The sequence below is a fragment of the Apodemus sylvaticus genome, chromosome 19 (assembly GCF_947179515.1).
Source record: "Apodemus sylvaticus chromosome 19, mApoSyl1.1, whole genome shotgun sequence".
In the NCBI taxonomy this organism is placed as follows: domain Eukaryota; kingdom Metazoa; phylum Chordata; class Mammalia; order Rodentia; family Muridae; genus Apodemus; species Apodemus sylvaticus.
Genome location: NC_067490.1, coordinates 2,710,497 through 2,731,982, shown reverse-complemented (window position 1 = coordinate 2,731,982; position 21,486 = coordinate 2,710,497). Strand labels below are relative to the sequence as shown.

Genomic DNA, 21,486 nt, shown 5'->3' with positions numbered 1-21,486 from the left:
GGCTGAGGTGGGAAGGAAAGGAAGAGCTTCCTCTTAGATGACTTGGATGTCCCCAGCCGCCCAGTCTTCTGAATGTCTGACAGGAGCCAGTTGTGTGGAGCCTTTGTCCTGTGAGCATGGATGTGTTTTGGTCCTGTGGGCTGATCCAACCTGAGTGATGCTGTCTCTGACGAGGGGTCCATCATCTGTGTGGAACTTGCCTCTTATCTTCTGCCCCAAGGTGTTGATCTGCCTCTCCTGTATTTCTCTTCAGCTCCAAGGACATGGAAAATCGCTGCAAGTCCTCTCTGCTCTTCAGTGTCTTCTGCCTGATTGTCCTCACACAGCTGCTTATCTGGGTGACCACAAGTGAGTCTGTCCTGCTCTCTCTTCCCATGACTCTCTGCAGTGGGTAGGATCTGCCAGGTGCTCTACAGGTCAGATGTATAGGAGAAGACTCACTTAAAAGTGTCATCTAGGATTTTCCCATCTTTTATTTCCAATGAGACAGTAATAAAAATCTCAGAGAGCATGCACACGTCAGCCTTTGTGAGCGTGACACTGGAATATTGTGAGTCTTTGGCCAGCCTGAGCGCCACAGCCAGAACCTACCTGTGGAGCACCGTCGGGATAGCCTTAGACTGGCAGTGTACCTGAGTTGTGAGGAGTGTCAGAGGCCAGTGTTGACTGCAGCAGAATGACCCAGGGAGAGATGAGCAGGAGCGAGGTGGAGAGGACTGAGTTCGGAGCAGCTCTGAGGTCCTGGTGATCTCTACTGGGAAATGCAGAGTCAGGACTAGCCTTGAGCAGAGCAGGGACAGCCTTTGACTCCGTGTAAGGGTCACAGATGTGTGTTTCAGGAGACAGCACACAGGTATCTTGGTCTGTCCAGTGGCAGCAGTGTGCTAGACACAAACGGAACAGTTCAGAGAGACAGGGAACTCTAGGGAATACAGTGCCTGTGTCAAAGTCCTTCAGGTTTAGAGGACCAAGGGTTCCCAGAGTGAGGCGGCAAGTTTCCTTCTTTATCAGAAGTGATTGGGGCACCTGGAATGCAGGTGGCTGGTTCACAGAAGTGTCCTTTGGCTCTGTATACTTTATTTCACGTGCATGGACCTTTCCCCCCGAATGTATGTCTGTGTAACACCTGTATGCCTCATGCCCACAGAATCCAAGAGGCAGTTACCCATAGTTATGAACCATCCTGTCTGCTAGGATCTGAACCTGCGTCCTCTGGAGGAATCTCCTGCATGTTAATCACTCAGCTATCTCTTCAGCCTTGGCTCTATGTTTTAATATTCATATTATTAAGTTGATGAAGAAATTGGCTGATAATGGGATTTAGGATTGGGTGTTCAGACTTTCCTGAGTCTTGTATGAAATCAGTCAGTTACACCCGTGTCTCCCAAGGTGTGGCCAAATAACCAACTGTGTGAGCATCTGTAGTGATCTTTATAAATGCATGCTCTTGAACCCACCCAAACATACTGAGGCTAGTGCTCTCAGTGACAATTCAGTTACCTGGTCACCTGAAGCATCTGGTGACCAGGTACACGCAAGCTGTAGGAAGAATACACAAGGGATTGCTTCCTGGAAAGGAATCCCTGGGCCAGGGACAAAGGCAGACGAGGTCTTGTTTTTTGTTTTTGTTTTTGTTTTTTTGCACCATTTATGAGGTGCACTGCTATGTCCATAGATAACTTGAACATTAGTGCATTAGTCATGGATGCCTACTGCACATGCCCAGAGCAGCACCATCCATCGCTTGCTTTCTGCTGGGATGATATCCCCTCAGAGTGTGTTCTCTGCATTGTCCTGTGTCTCTCCCGCCTCTCACGGCCACATCTGTGTCCACAGAGCAGTTCCGGGTCTTTGGTCCCTCAGACCCCATTGTGGCTGCACCAGGTGGGGAAGCTGTCCTTCCCTGCTCCGTGTTTCCAGCCATGAATGTGGAGAACATGCAAGAGCTGAGGTGGTTCCGTGACAGATTCTCAGAAGCAGTACTTGTCTACCGGGACCAAGAGGAGCAGAAGGAAGGGCAGATGCCTGGGTATTCACAGCGCACCTCACTGGTGAAGGACCAGTTCCATCAAGGCAAGGCTGCTGTGAGGATCCAGAATGTCCAGCCATCAGATAGTGGGATATACGTCTGCCACTTCAAACAGGGACTGTTCTATGAAGAGGCCATCTTGGAACTGAAGGTGGCAGGTTTGTTAACTGATCCCTGTTCTATAATTCTTGGGTGACCTGTGTGTGGGAGGACATGGAGGGGTCACAGCACTCAGCTCCTTACTTTCTTGTGTGTTCTGAGAGACGTTCTCATGTCGGCCAGACTCCTTGCTGTGCAGTGCTGGGCTCACACGGATGCTCTGTCTCTCATTTTTATCTCTACCTATTTTGAGATGAGAAATAGGTAGTGCATTCCTTGATAGATTAATTCAACCCAAATTCTGTGTGTGGATCTCCTGAAGTGTGCTGAGTCTAGTTCTGTGGACCAGGGGTCCTGTTGGCGTTATGAAATTACCCGCTGTGGTAATGTATAGTTTAGAGATGTCGGCAGGAAAGTCGCTGTGTGTCAGTGATCAGTCAGTGAGAAGTGGTGGTCAATGCTAAAGACTGTGACTGAGGGGAGGAAGGAAGGATGCTCAATGCCTGTCTTCCCTGGAGAGGAGAGCTGGGCGTGAGCCTGTTGAGAGGGTCACAGGTGTGTGGATAATGGACAGATGGGGTGCTGGTTCCCACCTCAGGGCTCCTGTGTTCAACTTCCTTCAGTTTCCTCAGGATAAAGGAGCGTTCTGTTCCCCACAGTGGCTCTCTTATCTTTCCTCTGTGAGGCAACAGGGGGTCAACCTAGTCCCAATCCAGGAATCCTTTCCCCTTCAATTACCTTGTGCCATGTAAAGGGTTCCGTGAGTTACATAGTTGCTTCTGGGGTCCCTCAACATAAAGTGGCTCCTAGGTGTTCACATCTATCGTCATGCAGCGATGGGCACTGTTCCTAAAGTGTACATCAAAGGTCCAGAAGATGGTGGACTGCGTGTTGTATGCATGACTTCAGGGTGGTACCCGGAGCCTCGGGTGCGTTGGAGAGACTCCAGAGGAGAGAATCTCCCAGTGTTCTCTGAGACCCACACTAAAGATGCTGGAGGACTGTTCAGCACAGAGACCTCGCTGGTGGTGAGAGACAGCTCTGTAGAATATGTGTCCTGCTCCACCTTCAATCCCATCTTGGGTCAGGAGAAATCCATGGCCATGTTCATCCCAGGTGAGATCTGTCTGTCACTCTACAGAGCCCTGGTTGAGATGGTCTTCCTGGAGTGTGCTGGGCTGCCTGTCCTCAGGTTCACCCAGCTCTGGCTCTCTGTCTGGGCCACAGAGCCCTTCTTCCCTCAGGTCTCTCACTGGAAGCCAGCTTTCTACGTGATCCTGACCATGACGGGACTTCTAGTCTTAGGGGCAAGCTTTCTTATCAAGATAGCACATTCTCTAAGTTTGAAGGTGCAGCTGGAATGGGGGAAACTTCAGCGTGAGAAGGATGAGTTGCAGAAGACAAAGGCAGATGCTCTGAGGACTACTAGTAAGTCACCATAGCAGAGAAGGACAGGGTCAGAGCCCCCAGGAGGGTCCAGAGTTCTGAGATCAGAGTAGTGGGCCAAATAAAACCCCAGAGAAGATGGCTGAGTCTTTTGGTTCAGGTGGTCTGTAGTCCAGAGTATCAAGAACCCAAGCTGTGTTTCCTTTCTTCCTGCCAAGTGTACAGACTCCATCTCCTCTCTCTTTTCAGGTGCACTCAAGGAGGAGCTCGGTGAGTGCTGCTTTTCCTCCTGAGCCCCCTGCTCCCCTCAGGAGGCCAGTAGCTCTCTTGACTTCTGTGTGTTGCTTTTTCAGATCGAAGGAAAGCAGCCTACAGTGCTGGTGAGTGACAGCCCCAGTGTCCCATGTTTCCATGTGTGTCCTCTCCTTGATGCTAGGCAGAGCAGGTACCTCTTCTGGGGACAGAAGTGGAATTTTCTAGAAGGTGGAAGCCTGGTGTTTAGGCTCCTTCTGATCTCTGCCCATGAGCTGGAAATTACATGACTCCTGGGTTTGTCCTATGCCCTGTGTCTTAATTCAGCCACTTCCTGACACTTTTATTGGTTTCTTGGGCTCCACAAGCTCTCGACTTCTGTCTGCACCTGTGATCAGACTGCACTATTAAAATTTCTTTAAAGGGAGTGTCTTAGGTAGGTTTCTATTGCTGTAATAAACTAATGTAATTTGGTGAGTGAATTCTTTATTTTTTGTATGCATTTTCAAACCACAATTTGTGACTGGGAAAAACCAGGGCAGGAACTCAAGGCAGGGACCTAGAGCAGGGACCTGGATCAGGATCTGAAGCAGAGACCACAGAGGAAGGCTGCTTCCTCGTTTGCTCCCACTGGCTTCTCCAACTGTCTTGCTGGCCCAGTCCAGGATTACCTGTGTAGGGGTGGCACCGCCCACAGTGGGCAGGCTCCTTCTACATCAATCAATCGATCGATCGATCGATCGATCAATCAATCAATCAATCAACCAGTCAGTCAGTCAGTCAGTCAGTCAGTCAGTCAATCAGTCAGTCAATCAACCATACCCCACTGCCTTGCCTACAGCCAGTCTATTGGGGCCATTTTCTCAGTTGAGTCTCCCTCCTCTCAGATGACTCTAGATTTTGAAAAGTGACAACAACTAACAAGCAAAAGATGTTCATCAGTAAAAGATGTCACAGAGCCAGCAGTCTGACCTGCACCCATTCCTCAGTCGTCCTCCAGGGGTCTGTTCCCTCAGCTCCTGAAGGTGCTGATCAGGGTAATGGGTAGACACTTGGGTTGCTTCCCTCCATGGGAAGGAGATTGTCATCTGCGTGCTCCTGGTATAAATGTCCCTGGCTTTAGAGTTATTTCACCTGGGGAACTCTGAGTGCTTCCCTCACGAATTCACTTCATATCCACACTTATTATCAACATTCTATTCTTCAGCACACTTCCAATACATCCTAAAAAAAAGAGCTGATGTAACTTTTTTTGTTAGTTGTTGAATAACTTTATTTTATTCTTACACTGCCCTGTTTTGTTTGTCAAAAGTGAATCTGAACAATTATAGACTGGTAGTGTGATGACCACTCCTATTATTACTTTCCTTTTTGAAGTAGATGCAGGTATTTTAGAACTGAACACCATGCAGAAGGGCTGGAGAGATGGCTCAAAGGTTTAGAGCACTGTGTGCACATCCAGAGGGCCAGAGTTCAATTCCCAGCAATCACATGGTGGCTCACAACATCTGTAATGAGATCTGATGTCCTTTGTTAGTATGCAGGTGTACATACAGATAGAGCATTCATACGTGTAAAATAAAATATTTACATACATTTAAAAATATTTTTTAAAAAAGCCATGCATATCAGGGGGCAGTGGGGGAAACTCACCCTACAATTCCATCTTTTGCATCTGCGGACAAGGGAATTTCCCATAATACTCTGGTGCTTCTGCAGCTTGCAGGATCAGGCTCCTCAGGGTCCCCTCTCCTCCTAGGCATAGCCTCACCTTTAGAATGGACGGAGGAAGGTTAGCAGACTCTTTGAGTGGGGCAGTTCTGAATGTGTTCTCACCAGAGTGTGTTCATTTCCAGCCTGGAGGAAGGCCCAGCTGTATGCAGGTATGTGACCCTGTAGACTGCCTCCTCCTGGGCAGAGCACATGTCTCAGTTATTTTCTTCTGCTGTGATGAAACATCAAGACCCAAGCATTTCCTCAGGGAGGAAAGCGTCTACTTGACCCACACTCCCAGTCCATGTTCACAGCAGGTCAAGGCAGGAACTGAAGCAGGCAGGAACCTGGGGGCAGGAGCTGAGGCAGAGGCCATGGAGGAGAGCTGCTTGGCGGAGTGCCCCTGTGGTTTGCTCAGTGTCTTCTCTCCTATATCCTCCAACCACCTGCCAAGGGATGACAGTGCCCACATGGCTGGGTTCTCCCATATCTGTCGCCAGTCAAGAAAGTGTCCCACAGACTTGCCTCCAGGCCAGTGCTATGGAAGCATTTTCCCATTCAGGTTCCTTGTTCCCAGATGACCTACCTGTGTCTAGCTGACACAGAAGCCAACAGGACGTAGACATCCTCTTGAGCTGTCAGAGGCTGTGTCTTCCCAAAGGAGACCTGCACAGGACAGGGCCCATTAGGAGACAAGATCCACAAAACTTTCCTTCCCTCTTCCCAAGATTCTTTGTCTGTCTGTCTCTGTCTTTGACTCTGTTTGTCTATCTGTCTGTCTCCTTGTATCTTTGTGTGTGCATTGGCATGAGTGTAGAGATCAGAGAACAGAGGTCTGTAGAAGTCAGGCTTAGTTTCTCTCAGTAAAAGCACCATTACCTGCCAAATCCTCTCTGTGATTTATAGACTCTTAATGGTGACTTGAGGAGGGCCTTCTGATCATGTCCTTCCCCAAGGAAGTCTGAAGACATTAGTGGCTCTCCGTGATAGAGATTTTTGTCCTTACTTATTGTACATTCATAGTTGGTATTTCTATGAGAACTCTAACTGAGCTCAGTGTTTCTTGGTTTCCACAGCTGTAACCTAGTGGAGTGGAGTCTTCCCTCTGGTCTGTCGTTGACATGCTATCTGTGTGACTAGACATTTGTTCATCTCCCCAGCAGGAGTGTGCACAGCCGTGACTGTCGTGTTTTTCTGACCTCTCTTTCTTCAGTTTCTGTCATCCTCTTCTCTCTGTTTCCATCCCTCAGTTTTACCCCCAGGATGAGCTAAGTGTTCTGCTGTCCCTGTCCCTGAAGAAGCCTCCATCAGAACACTGCAGGGATTCCTCTTCAGACTCACAGGATACATTCTGGGTTTGTCTATTGTCAGTCAATAGACATCTGAATCAGTGGACATCTTGTAGGTGCAGGTTAGTGGGGAGTTGGGCTGCTAGCAGAGACTATGGAGGAAGGTGATGTCCTTGTGGATCAAAAGTGCTGTCTTCAGAAGATTCCAGAAGCCAGCCTAGGAGTTTTGGGAATCAGCTCTCCCTAAGGTCGTCTTTGTTTCTGTGTCCTCCTGAATGTTGCGCTTCCCATGATTTTGTCTCAGTCATGAGTTCCTTTTCTTTCTTGTCCTCTGGTGCATTGGTGTTCTCTGTCTCTGTGTCTCTGTTTTTTCTCTCTCTTACACATACACACACACATACACACACACACAGACACACACACACAGACACACAGACACACACATACAATCTCTCTCTGTTTCCACCTACACCTGCCCTTCTCTCCATCTTTCTTTCCCATACTCTCTCTCATCTTCTTTCTCTGTTTCTCTGTTTCTTTGTCTCTTTCTGTCTCACCATCTCTGTCATACACACACACACACACACACACACACACACACTCACACACACACACCACTCTGTCTCCTTGTCTGTGCTTCGCATTGTTGTCCCTGTTGATTCGTTCTTCTGAGACAACAGTGACCACAGGTTCTCAGGGATTGGGTGGTTGGACCATGTGTTCAGATTCTGGTGTCCAGTGCCTCCAGGATATTTACAGTCTTGCTGAGGCATGTGCGATCAAGGTGAACTCACACTCAACTGCCTGTGATGGTTGTATTAGGGGAACCCAAATGTGAGTTAGAATTGCTAATAAGCATTATCTTTCTTATTAAAAAGATCTACCTACCTACCTTGCTAACATCTTTCTTTCTTTCTTTCTTTCTTTCTTTCTTTCTTTCTTTCTTTCTTTCTTTCTTTCTTTCTTTCTTTCTTTCTTTCTTTCTTTCTTTCTTTCTTTCCTTCCTTCCTTCCATCCATCTTCTATGTACATCTATGTATTGATGTATTTATGTATCTATCATCTGTCTATTTATCTATCCATCTATCCATCTATCATCTATCCATCCATCTATCTATCTATCTATCTATCTCCTCCCCCCGCAACTAGCTGGCTGGCGAGGGCCCAACTCTTCCGATAGCTACCTCCGGCCTTTGTTCCCGAGAACAATAAGGCTCCGCACCTCGGCTATAGACACCGCCCCCAAGCCAGTGTTTACCTGAGCCGCCAGGCTGAAGGCAGACGACCCGCTGAGACCTGGAGCCAGAGGATTCACAGCACCGCCTTTGAAGCCACCGATTTCTGGGGGGTTGGCCGATCCCCCAAATGGCTATATAACCTGTCTTAAATTTATTAAAACCAGTCTTGACCGGAATCCCCGCCTTGACTCAAATCCCTTTGTCTCTGTCCCTGTTACCCCAAGATTCTCTCAACAGGTAACCCGGTTCACATGTAGCTGCTGGCGGCTACATAATTGGCGCCTGAACGTGGGAAGACCTGGTACGAGAGAATTTCCTGAGGTAACCCTATCCAGCGAAGCTTCGCAAGAAAGGTGATAAATGGTATCCACACGGTAAGCAACATAGAGGTCAAAACTAGCGCTAGTGAATTTGTGTCTATTGTTGTGAGTGCAGGAAGGATACGGTTTTTCAAGCAAACTGTGCGGGCCCGGCACAGTGGCTGCTTGGGTTAAAAGGATAGAGAAAATGGGACAGGAAAGTTCGCGCGAAATCTGCGCACGCAACATTCAAGAGTTGCTTCAGGCAAAAGGGATTGGATTTGAAGAGGAAAGATTAGAAGATTTCTTGGACCAGATATATTCCTGTTGTCCTTGGTTCCAAGAAAAACGAACGTTAAATGAGAGAACTTGGCTGAGAATTGGTAATTTGCTAAAAGCAGCCAAGGCAGACAATATCACCCTCTGCCTCTGGACTCTGATTAAAGACATCATAGATGAAGGAGGTTTGGAAGAATTAGGTGTTATTCAAGAAAGTGAGGATTTTCAAGTAAAAGGCCTTGTGGAGAGGATCCCTGTAATAGAAGATTCTCCACAAACTAAGTTTCGTAAACACAGAGACAGTTCTGATGAGTCTGTTGTAAGGAAAAAAATAGCTCATCCCGAGAAAGGAGCGATTGAAGTTCATGGGGAAAATTGGCCCCCCGTAGCGCCATCTGCTCCGCCTGTGACCTTGATGGCAGAGGCCGAGATCCAGAAGGACATGCAATTACAAAAGTTAGAGTTTGAAATTAAATTGCAGAAATTGACTAATGAGTTACAGGAGCTAAAAAGGGTCTCTAATACTAGAGAGAACAATAACTCGGAGACCCGCCAGTCGCCATTAGAAAGAGTTATAAACCAGGCCCGTGGGGAGGGGCAGGATACGTCAGAAATCTTAGCTTTTCCAGTCCTTGAGATAGAAGACCAGGACGAGGTGATTAGACAATATCAGACCTTGGAATTTAAGGTGATAAAAGAGTTAAAGCTAGCCATAGCCCAGTACGGCCCGACAGCTCCCTTTACACAGGCATTACTGGATACTGTGATTGAGTCGAATCTAACTCCACAGGATTGGAAAACGCTGTGTAAAGCTACATTGTCGGGGGGAGATTTCTTGCTTTGGAGTTCTGAATGGCGTGAGGCTTGCAAAAGAACCGCCGCCACTAACACTCAAGCAGGCCATCCAGAATGGAATGCGGAGATGTTACTGGGGGAAGGCCTATATGAAGGAAATAATAACCAGATTGGGTTTCCCATCGCAGTGTATGCGCAGATTGCGGTGGCCGCCCGCCGTGCTTGGACTCTGTTACCAGCTAAGGGAGATATTAGTGGAAATCTAACAGCTGTGAAACAGGCTCCCGACGAACTCTTTCAGGATTTCGTAGACCGGTTGCTAAAAACGGCTAATAGAATTTTTGGAAACTCTCAGGCAGAGAATCCACTGGTTACACAACTAGCCTATGAGAATGCTAATGCGGCCTGCTGGGAGGCCATTAGACCCCAGAGGGGAAAGACAGACCTAGCCGGTTACATTCGTCTTTGTTCTGAGATCGGTCCGTCCTATAATCAGGGTTTAGCTATAGCTGCAGCGCTGCAGGGAACAACTATTCAGGGGATTCTTTCACAAAGACGAGGAAATAGGAGATGTTTTAAATGTGGTAGTCTGGGTCATTTTAAAAGTGATTGTCCTGATAATAAGCCCAGTATAAACGGGCAATCAGGTGGTCCACCAGGAACGTGCCACAAGTGTAGAAAAGGAAATCAATGGGTTAAGAGAGACAAGTCAAAAAATAACTTCCAAGGTAGACCCGTGTCGGGAAACGGGGTGAGGGGCCAGCCCCAGGCCCCGATGCATCAGACTGTCTGCGGGGCACAGCTACTGCCGAGCCAAGGAAATCCATCCTTGACCTCGCCAGAGCTACACCAGGAAGTGCAGGGCTGGACCTCTGCTGCATGTGCCATGCCGTACTAGCTCCAGAGATGGGAGTTCAGGTTTTGCCCACGGGAGTCTTTGGACCATTACCCGAAGGCACTTGGGGATTGCTGTTAGGACGAAGCAGTTCTACTGTGAAGGGACTGCAGATTTATCCAGGAGTCATAGACAGTGATTATGAGGGAGAAATTAAAATTATGGCTGCTTCCCCTCGTGGTGTCATAACTATTCCAGCTAATCAAAGAATTGCTCAGCTAGTCTTGGTCCCTTTACATCCACTGCCTTCCAAATTCATTAAAGATAAAAGAGGGGAGGAGGGCTTTGGCTCCTCCGGAGTGTTCTGGGTTCAGTCTATTACTAATAAAAGACCTAACCTTAAATTGACTATTGAAGGAAAGAGTTTTGAAGGATTAATAGATACGGGAGCTGATGTTACAATTATTAAGGGACAGGACTGGCCGTGTAACTGGCCATTGACAGAGACCCTAACGCATCTGCAGGGTATCGGTTACACAAACAACCCCAAACAGAGCGCCAGACTTTTAACTTGGAAAGATGCAGATGGAAATTCAGGACAAATTCGGCCTTTTGTGATGCAGAAGTTGCCTACTACACTCTGGGGCAGAGACCTGCTATCTCAGATGAATTTAATTTTGTGTAATCCTAATGAAATTGCCCCTAAGCAAAAGACAGTGTCGGAGGAATCCGTACCTACTCAGGGGCTTGGAAATGAAGGACAAGGCACTAGAAGGTTTAAAAACCCCCAGGCAAACCCTAACTCTAGAAGTCTGGGGCATTTTCAGTAATGGCCACTATCTTGCCTGCACCCCACGCTGATAAAATTCAATGGCTTAGCGACAATCCAGTGTGGGTTGATCAGTGGCCTTTGTCTAAAGAGAAATTGGAGGCCGCCTCTCTGCTGGTGCAGGAACAGTTAGAGGCGGGACATTTAATAGAGTCATTATCTCCATGGAACACGCCAATATTCGTAATTAAAAAGAAGTCCGGCAAATGGAGATTGTTACGGGATTTAAGAAAGGTAAATGAAACACTGTTGCCCATGGGAACCTTACAAGCGGGTCTTCCATCCCCCATGGCTATTCCAAAAGGGTTTCATAAAATAGTCATAGATTTAAAAGATTGTTTCTTTACCATTCCTTTGCACCCTGAAGACTGCAAAAGGTTCGCATTCAGTGTTCCTTCTATTAACTTTACAGAGCCTATGAAAAGGTTTGAATGGACAGTGCTTCCCCAGGGCATGGCAAACAGCCCGGCGTTATGCCAGAAATTCGTAGCACAGGCCATTCAACCTGTGAGACAGAAATGGCCAGATATTTACTTTATCCATTTCACAGATGATTTTCTAATTGCAGGAAAAAATCCTCAGACCTTGCTTTTATGTTTTAGAGATTTGCAGCAAGCCCTGGTCGCTAAAGGGCTGTAGATAGCTCCAGAAAAGGTTCAGATCCAGGAGCCATATAATTATCTGGGTTTTAAACTTACGGACCAGTCAATTTTTTCCCAGAAGATAATTATCCGCAGGGACAATTTGAAAACTTTAAATGATTTTCAGAAGTTATTGGGTGACATTAATTGGCTTCGGCCGTATTTAAAACTTACAACAGGAGAATTGCAACCTTTATTTGATATTCTTAAAGGAGATGCTGATCCGACATCCCCTAGGGTATTAACTTCAGAAGGACTTTTTGCTTTACAGACAGTGGAGAAAGCTATTGAGAACCAATTTATTACCTATATAGATTATTCCTTACCTCTGCATCTGCTAATTTTTAATACTACTCATTCGCCTACAGGATTATTATGGCAAAAGGCTCCTCTGATGTGGATTCATTTGAGGGTGTCTTCTAGGCGTAATATTTTGCCATATTTTGAGGCAGTGGCCCAAGTAATTATGCTTGGTAGAAAGCAGGCGTTGACTTATTTTGGTAAGGAGCGGACTTTATTATACAACCTTACAGTGTAAATCAGGATGAATGGCTAAAACAGCATAGCACAGATTGGCTGCTGGCTCAGATTGGTTTTAAAGGGTGTATAGACAATCATTATCCTCAAGACAAGTTAATAAAGTTTTAAAATATGCATGAGGTCGTATTTCCTAAAATGACATCTCTACGGCCGCTGCAGAATGCACTCCTAGTTTTCACAGATGGTTCGTCAAAAGGAAAAGCCGGATATAGTGTTAACAATCAGCAGGTGGTCGTAGAAACGCCTGGGTTATCCGCTCAGTTATCAGAGCTTACAGCAGTGCTGTGTGTTTTTCAAACTGTAAATAGTACGTTTAATCTCTTTACTGACAGTGCTTATGTTGCATTTTCTATACCGCAACTAGAAACCCGTGGCACGTTTAATTTTAATACGCCAGCTGGATCATTGTTTTCACAATTGCAAGGTATCATTCTTGCTAGAAAAAATCCTTTTTATATAGGACATATTAGATCTCACTCGGGTCTCCCTGGACCTCTGGCTCAGGGCAATGAGTGCATTGATAAGGCGCTAATTGGTCAAGCCTTGGCACTCACACCCATAGAATTGGCAAAACGTGATCATGATAAATTTCATCTTTCGAGTCATACGTTGAGGCTCCGTCATAAAATCACAAAGGAGCAAGCTAGAATGATTGTAAAACAATGCCCTAATTGTCTCACTTTAGCACCAGTGCCCCATTTAGGGGTTAACCCACGTGGCCTTGTGCCCAATCAAATTTGACAAATAGATGTAACTCACTATGCAGAATTGGGGAAATTAAAATTTATACATGTTTGCATTGATACGTGCTCAGGACTTATTTTTGCTTCCCTGCATACGGGAGAAGCCTCTAGAAATGTAATTGATCATTGTTTACAAGCCTTTAATACCATGGGGGTACCCAAGGTCATTAAGACAGATAATGGACCAGCCTACACTGGTAAGAACTTTATCTCATTTTGTAAAGAATTTAATATAAAACTTAAAACTGGAATTCCTTATAATCCAATGGGGCAAGGAATAGTGGAGCGCGCCCATCGCACGCTTAAAAATTGGCTTATTAAAACTAAGAAGGGAAATTTATATCCCCCTCGGTCCCCAAAATCACATCTTGCCTTTGTTTTATTCGTTTTAAATTTTCTCCAAACGGATGCGAAAGGCCAGTCTGCCACTGACAGACATTGGCATCCGGCTACTTCCAATTCCTACGCCATGGTTAAGTGGCGGGATCCTTTAAATAATTCTTGGAAAGGCCCAGACCCCGTTTTGATTTGGGGAAGAGGCGCGGTATGCGTTTTCTCACAGGAACAGGACGAGGCGCGTTGGTTGCCAGAGAGATTGGTAAGACAAGTAGATTCGACCCCAAAAACGGTTGGTAAGTATAATTAGGTCAGAAGGCTGTTTTTCAAGCCGCCCCCCATTCACTTGGGGAGATATAGTTCCTTTGCCTCCCATTCACTTGGGGAGGCATAGTTCCTTTGTGTTCTTGCAAACTAAGTTGCAGGCCAGGGCTCTTGCCTGAGGCCACTGAATTTCAATTAAACAAAAACCGGTTTGAGCTCCCAAGACTAACCAGACAGGTTCTCTTAATCTCCTTTTATATTTCAAGCAGATAACACTCAGAAGACGAAATTCCCTCAGCGGTGGCCCTAGGTGGAGGATGGGTAGCCCTTTCAGCCAGCCAGCGCTTAGCCGCAGAGAATTTACTCTGCCAGTGGAATTCCTCGGAGATGAGGCTGCATGATACTCGGAATCATGCGTGTTTGTTATCACAACAAACATGGGCATCAGTTGAGGTGCGAGGCGAGGCACTGCAAGGGAAAGGGAAAAAATTCCTGGCTCCGAGTTTCCCTGAAAAGCACGCCCAGCTGCATGGGGGTTTGACATCGTAAGACTGTCCTAAAAAAGGCGGTCTAGCCGCCCCCCTGAAAAAGATGTCCGTAACGCTTAAGGGGGCTGAGGCCACTGCTTTCACTCACTGGTGAATGCCCGTCATCCATTGGATGAACTTAATCATTTCCACTGAGTTGTTTAAAATTAATAATTAAGGGGGAATTGTCTCCTCCCCCCCCCCCCCCCCCCCCCCCCCGCAACTAGCTGGCTGGCGAGGGCCCAACTCTTCCGATAGCTACCTCCGGCCTTTGTTCCCGAGAACAATAAGGCTCCGCACCTCGGCTATAGACACCGCCCCCAAGCCGGTGTTTACCTGAGCCGCCAGGCTGAAGGCAGACGACCCGCTGAGACCTGGAGCCAGAGGATTCACAGCACCGCCTTTGAAGCCACCGATTTCTGGGGGGTTGGCCAATCCCCCAAATGGCTATATAACCTGTCTTAAATTTATTAAAACCAGTCTTGACCGGAATCCCCGCCTTGACTCAAATCCCTTTGTCTCTGTCCCTGTTACCCCAAGATTCTCTCAACAGGTAACCCGGTTCACATGTAGCTGCTGGCGGCTACATCTATCTATCTATCTATCTATCTATCTATCTATCTATCCATCCATCTATCCATCCATCTATCATATCTATCTATCTATCTATTTATCTATCTATCTATCTATCTATCTATCCATCTATCTATCCATCCATTCATCTATCATATCTATCTATCTGTCTATCCATCCATCTATTATCTATCATCTGTGCATCCATCCATCTGTTTATTTATTCTGTGAATGACTGTTCTTGAATGTGTGTCTGTGTGCCACATGTATACCTAGTGCCCTTGGAGTCCAGGTGAGTGTGTTATTCTCCCGGAACCTCAGTTACAGATGGTCATGAGCATCCCTGAGCGTGCTGGGAACTGAAGCCATGTCTTCTGCAAGAGCATCAAGTGGTCTTGGACTTTCGTTTGAGTGTTGTTCTGTAAGACCAAACACCAGGCCTTGCAGGCTCTGTACTGCTGAGTACCACCCATGGGGCCGCTTTCTCAGACAGGGTCTTAGGGTGTGGCTCCACGTTGTCTCTAACTCCTCATGGAGCTTAGGTTGTTCTCACATTCACCAGCCTCCTGCTTCATCACCGTCCCTTCCTCCCATTCTTGGAAAAGTTCTGATTCAAAGCTGCGTCTGGGACCTGACAAGGCACAGTGAGAGGATGCTTTTCTGCCTTTATTAGGGATGGATGTTAAGCCCCACTGTTCCAGTCTTTATGGGAGGACTACTGAAGATGTGTATTTGTGTGTTTATATGTGTGTTTTTATGTGTGTATCTCTCTTCCTCTGTGTGTCTATATATGCATGTGTGTTTTAGGTCTCTCTTTTTGTTTATGTGTGTATGTATGTGTGCTTTTACATGTATCTTTCCCTCCCTCTGTGTGTGTGTGTTTGTGTATGTTTTATGTATCTCTGTCTGTCTCTGCTTATGTGTGTATGTATATGTGTGTATATGTGTGTGTTTATGTGTATCACATCTCTTTCTCTGTGTATGTGTGTTTGTGTGTATGTGTTTATCTCTCTCCCTTTGTGTGTGACAACCATATTTCCCCCACAACTCCTACTTCAGAACCCCAGAATGCCCGTGTTTCTGAAGACAGTTGCTGAAACTCCTCATATGATCTGTATTTCTCTTGTAGATTGGTGTAAGGAGCACTTCCAGGCCTGTGAGTGACTCTGTGTTCCTTAGGGACACTCCTCCTCTGCTTCCCATGGCTCTGGTCTCTCCTCTCCTCTGTGGTGACTCGGGTGTTGATGGCTTCTGTGGTGTGGATGGCAGAGGTGACAGTTACTAAGCTGGTGTTCTTCTCCAGTGCCCTCTTGTCTTGTCACCCCTAATTTGGCATTTCTTCCTTCCCTCTGCTTGCAAGACCTGAGTTTGATCTAGAAGGCTTTTATATGAAGGACTTAACCCCCTAGAAGAAGTTAAGAGGTTATGAGATGGAGGTGGGGGCAGCCTCTTCTGGATACTGGACAGGAGCTCCCATGACTGGTAACTCTCTACAGGGACTTTCACTCTGGATCCAGCCTCTGCCCACCCCATCCTTGCCATCTCCCAGGACAGGATGAGTGTGACCCGGAAGGACATCACTATGTGCTTGGATGACCTCTTCAGTGTGTTAGGCAGTGAAGGCGTGTCTTCTGCAAGATATTACTGGGAAGTGAAGCTAACAAACATGGAAGGCAGTGAATGGATTCTGGGGGTCTGTAGGGAAGGTGTGGACAGGAAAGAGTTTAATTTTGAGAGTCCAGATAAGGGATTTTGGACTGTGGGGCGGTCTAGTAGTGGATATTGGGCCTATATTGATTCTGGAAGGGCTTCATTATCCACCAGACAAACTCCGCAGAGCTTGGGGGTGTTTGTGGACTACCCTGAAGGTGACATCTCCTTCTATAACATGAGTGACATGTCCCACATTTTCTCCTTCCATGAGGATTCCTTCTCTGGGACTCTTTTTCCATACTTCAGGATTAAGTCTGGAAATGTTTCAATGACTATCAGCTCCATGGCAAGTGTGTCTGAGAGGGAGGAGGGAGAGGAGGGGGAGGAAGGGGAGCAACAAGAGGAGGAAGGAGAGGGGGAGGAAGGGGAGCAACAAGAGGAGGGCAAAAAGGGGGAAGACTCTCCATTCCTCCAGCATGCCAGGGACACTCCGCTCCCATAGTGTGCATCACCGCCTAAGTCTTCAGTGTGATTCCTTGTGGGAGTGTAGAAGCCACAGGCCAAAGCCCCCACGAGTGCTGGAAGGGCCTGGAGCCTCACCCACTGCTCCTCAGTCTGACTCTGAGGCTGTGGCTGTGGCTGCAGCGAGGCCATGCTGTGTGTCAGGTGGTGGAGGATAAGCCCTGACTGTTGTTTCAGCGGGTGTCACTCAGGCCGGGATGAGCTCTGGGAAGGCATTTTCCTGCTGGTGTTAAGTGCCATTTTGTTGGGTTTTGGACAGTTGTCATGCAGCAGACCGAGGGCCGAGTGGACATTGTTTCAATTTGTTCTTCTGGCCTTGGGCTCCTCGGGTCTGATCTGTGTCTCGGCCCTGTGACCAATGCTGTAGTGAATATGGGGGAGCAGATGTCTGACCCACGACTTCCTGACTTCTACCTTTGTTCCTGGTGATGGGATTTCTGGATCCTAGGTAGTTCCTCGAAGTGGACGATGACCTGTCTGTCCATCTGTCTCCATGAACCAACTTTATTGTTACATCAGTTTTGTCTTTGTCTCTTATACAAATCCTTTGATTTCTATATTGGTGTTTCTTCCTCTTACAGACTTACACATGGAAATACAAAAATTAATTATTTTATTAATGTTGGTTTCTTGTATTTTAACTTTTATTGTTTAGTGGTCTACTAATTACCTATTTTCTATCAATTATCTATCAATTATTGTCTGTCTGTCTGTCTGTCTTTAAAGAGAAGATCCCATGTAACCCGGGCTGGCTTGTGTTGGCTTGAATGCAAACATCCCCCATACATAGACGTGTTTGGATTGTTGGTCTCCAGTTGGTTGTACAGTGTTGGTAGATTTGGGTCACATGACCTGAGGAAGTGTGTCCCTGGGGCGGGCTTTGAAGCTTCAGAACAGGGCATCACCCCCAGCTGCCCTCTCTGCTTCCTGCCTGTGCTTGAGGCACAAGCGCTCAGCTTCCTGCTGCTCCACACAGTGCTCTTCATCTCTGTCAGCGTGGAGTCCTGAGTGCAACCCTCAGAGTGTAAGACAAAACACGAACAACCAAACAGACAGCCTCATCCACTTCAATCATTTCTCTTTGAATGTATTCTGAATTTATCAATAATTGTTTCTTCCAGTGAGAACTGAAAAAAACAACTATGACTCTAATTGGTTTAAACTGTTTTTTTTGTTTCTTGTAAATATTTATATCTAATGTAACTTTATATTAAGTGTTTCTATATCGTGTAAATATCAAGTAGCTCTTTGTGGTGTGTAAAACTCATGAGAGTCTCAGTTTTCAGGATCTATTAATAAAGTTTTATAGACACATAGTGGCGTTCTCTTATTTGTGTAGTCTGTATGGTTTCCTTGGGTCCAAACAAGACAGAACTGAGCAGGTGTGACAAAATATAGGTGGACATGAAAGTGTATTTGTAGTGGTATAGAGAAATTGAACTGACTGTTACAAAAGAATTATTTTATTTTGTTATTCTGGTGACCATTTTTAAAGTAAAGAATGGTGTTGTGTGGAAGTTGGTTTCATGGTTGTACAGAGCAAGGCAAGGACAACCTCTGACCTCAACCTCACACATGGGGACCCCACTGTCTCCTCATTCAGATCTCACGCTGACAGAGGTTTCTCTGCCATCCTGCTGCATTATGGGTAACTGTGGGGGAGGGCACTGCGCAGTGAAGGAAGAATAGAGGGTGAGGTGGAGGTGTGGAAAGGCGTGGAGGAGTGAGGGCTGGAGAGTGGGTAGAGATTGAGGAGCTTCGCAGGGGGGAAGAGGAGGAGTGTGTGTGGGAATAGGTTAATTATCACGCAGGGACAAGGACACAGCAAGGACTCATTGAGAGGGAGAAATGGAAGAGTCATTGTGGGTGGTTGTGGGTGGGTGGGGATGAGGGACTTCAGGATGGGTTTGGGATCAGAACATGAGGGATCAGTCAGGAGAGGTCAGAGGAGGACAGTACTCAGAGAGACAACTGCAATGGGGTTGGAATGGGGTAAGGACGATGATAAGGACTGTACAGGGGTGGAGGGATCAGAACATGAGGGATGAGGTCGGGAGAGGTCGGAGGAGGACAGTACTCAGCAAAAAATTCACAGAAAGTGACATTTAATGTTATTTCATTATTAAGGATCTTTTGACTATGAGACATATATGTTTCTGTCGACTTCCCCCATTCCCTTACAAAGAAGAACAGGACGTCTTTACCTCCAGGCAAGGTTACTCATTGTTGCAAGGTAGCCACTGGACAGATATTGCTTATATCATCTATAGATAATATACTGTCCGGAAGGACAAACAGAAGTGGGGCAGTCGACTACTAACCTCTGCCAAGACAGGGAACGCTGGTCCTTCCTATGTCCTCCTTCATGAGACGTCTGCCAGATGGTTCTGGGCCAGAAGGCTGAAGACAGATGCTCCAATATTATAAGAAATTATGGACTGTCTAGATAGTCACCTGTTTGTATAATTGTTTTTATATTTAGGAAGCTATGTTTGGTACTTCCTATATACTCTGGTAATATTTAATTTGTTCCTGGATTTCTGGCAGGGTTAAAGACTAGTTATAATCTCAAAATCAAACTCAAGTAGTTCAGCCTTGAGAGAGAGGTTATAGACGGAAAGACATGATTTCCAGATTGAGTTTCAGGTGTAAAAATACTTCAGGGATAGAATTGTAAGTTTTTAAGTTCAGAATTATGGTAAAGTACTTTATCTAATTGACAAACATGATGGACTAGATATTAATTGTCACATCTAGCACTTTGTCATTTTCACATCCTCTGTAATTTACATGATTATTATGGTTTTGTTCAATTTATATCTGAGGGAAGAGTTTCTATTTCAATTGGACAAAAAAGGTGAGATGTAGGGTGTGGTTCTGATGCTTTGATCATGAATCTGCATGTGATCTCTGAAGGTCCTGTACCACAACTGATTCATGATCTATCAATAAAGATGCCAGCTAGTGGCTATTGAGCTCCCCTGCATAGGTGGGGCTTCCAGTTTTCTTGTAGGGAGGCTAGCAGAGCCAGGGGAGGAGAAAAGATTATTCATTCTTGTGGGCATGGTGGTGGGTGGTGGAGGAGGAGCCATCAGCCATGCAAGATCTCAAGAAGACCGGCCATTGGCTGCTTCCTCAATTGGGCCTGGGGTAGCAGGTGAGATACTAGAGACATAATTAAGCTGAGGGTAGATTTAGGGGCTGAACAAGGAGAAGGTAACTGAGCAACTGCCGTAGAGGGCAGATTTAGGGGCTGAGCTGGGAGGGAAAAGAAGCGTAAGAGAGCCAAGGAAGACTGAGAAGTGCCCAGCAATTGAGTCAATATGGTGGGCTGAGAATAAGCTAGTGTGTGTGTGTGTGTGTGTGTGTGTGTGTCTGTGTGTGTATGTGTGTGTGTCATCCGTGGATCTGAGAGAACCTTGGCAATGCTTGTTGTGAAGTACACGCAGAGCTTAAAGCTCAGTAGCAAAATCTCCACTCTACAGATTGTTCTACTTCAAATTAAGTAAAACTCCTCCAGGTGTGCCCTCCATTTTTGTGTGTGACTTAATTCCATATGTTGTCAAATTGACAACCAAGAATCACATCCTATTGTCCCTGAGTACCCACCAATACCAGTTTGCCAGAGCTAGCCCAGTACCATAGTCTTTGTCTTTTTTTTTTTATGCTACAAGTGATAGTGATCTAAAGTCACCAGAAAAAGAGTACTTGACAGAAGCCTTTTATTGGTCCCAATGTAAAAAAAATTTTTATGGGGCTGGAGAGAGGGCTCAGTGGATAAGAGTGCTTGCTGCTTTTGCAGAGGACCAGGGTTCAGTTCCCACACCCACATAACTGTGCAGAAATACCCACAGCTCCATTTCCCCTGCCCTAATGCTACCAACTCTGTGAACCCAGGCACACATGAGATGCACATAAGGACATGCAGGTAAAACATGCTTCCACACTGCACAAAAGTGCATCTTTGAAGAGGAGTCTTCATCTGTTATTGGGTGTATAGTGTGGGCCTCTGTGTGGGTACAGTCAAGTGGGAACCAGTGTGTCCTGTCATGGCTCCCACATGGAGGTCCAGGATGGTGGTCAGGTCTGTTCTCACCCTCATGTGGGTCCACAGTCACCCTCAGGTTGTCAAGCTTGGGGGCAATGCCTTTATCTGCTTAATCACGATGTCACCTCCTGTTTGCTGCTGATCTTTCCCTCCCTCCCTCCCTCCCTTCATCCCTCCCTTCATACCTCCCTCTCTCCCTCCATCCCTCCCTCCCTCCTTCCTTCTTTCCTTTCCTTCTTTCCTTCTTTCCTTCTTCCTTTTTGCCTTTTCTTTTTCCTTTTGAGCGAGGAGCCCACTACAGAGGTGGCCTGGAACTGGATGTGTAGAGCAGGCTGGACTAGAATGGACTGAGATCCCTGTGCTCCACCATTGCCCGTATTACAGACATGTGCTCTGTTACTCCAGAGCTCCAGCCTGTGAGGCAGGGCTCACATAGCTCAGGCTGACCTTGAACTCACTATGTAGCTAAGGACAGCTTGAGTTCCTGATCGTCCTTCCTCTACCTTCTGAGAAGTTACGGCTGTGGTTAGGGTTAGTGTTGTTAGGGTTAGAGTTAGTGTTAGTGTTAGTGTTAGTGTTGGGGTTATGGTGATGGT

General features: G+C 46.4%; 1 protein-coding gene across 1 annotated transcript; it reads left to right on the top strand.

Moving 5' to 3' along the window:
* The first annotated feature begins 261 nt into the window (after positions 1–261).
* On the top strand, positions 262–16,822 carry LOC127669811 (butyrophilin subfamily 3 member A2-like). The gene is made up of 9 exons (XM_052164031.1): positions 262–348; positions 1,837–2,187; positions 2,963–3,244; positions 3,356–3,556; positions 3,764–3,784; positions 3,868–3,894; positions 5,623–5,649; positions 15,797–15,823; positions 16,164–16,822. The coding sequence occupies exons 1-9, from the start codon at positions 264–266 to the stop codon at positions 16,820–16,822; spliced, it is 1,680 nt and encodes a 559-aa protein (XP_052019991.1). The 5' UTR covers positions 262–263.
* The last annotated feature ends 4,664 nt before the right edge of the window (positions 16,823–21,486 follow it).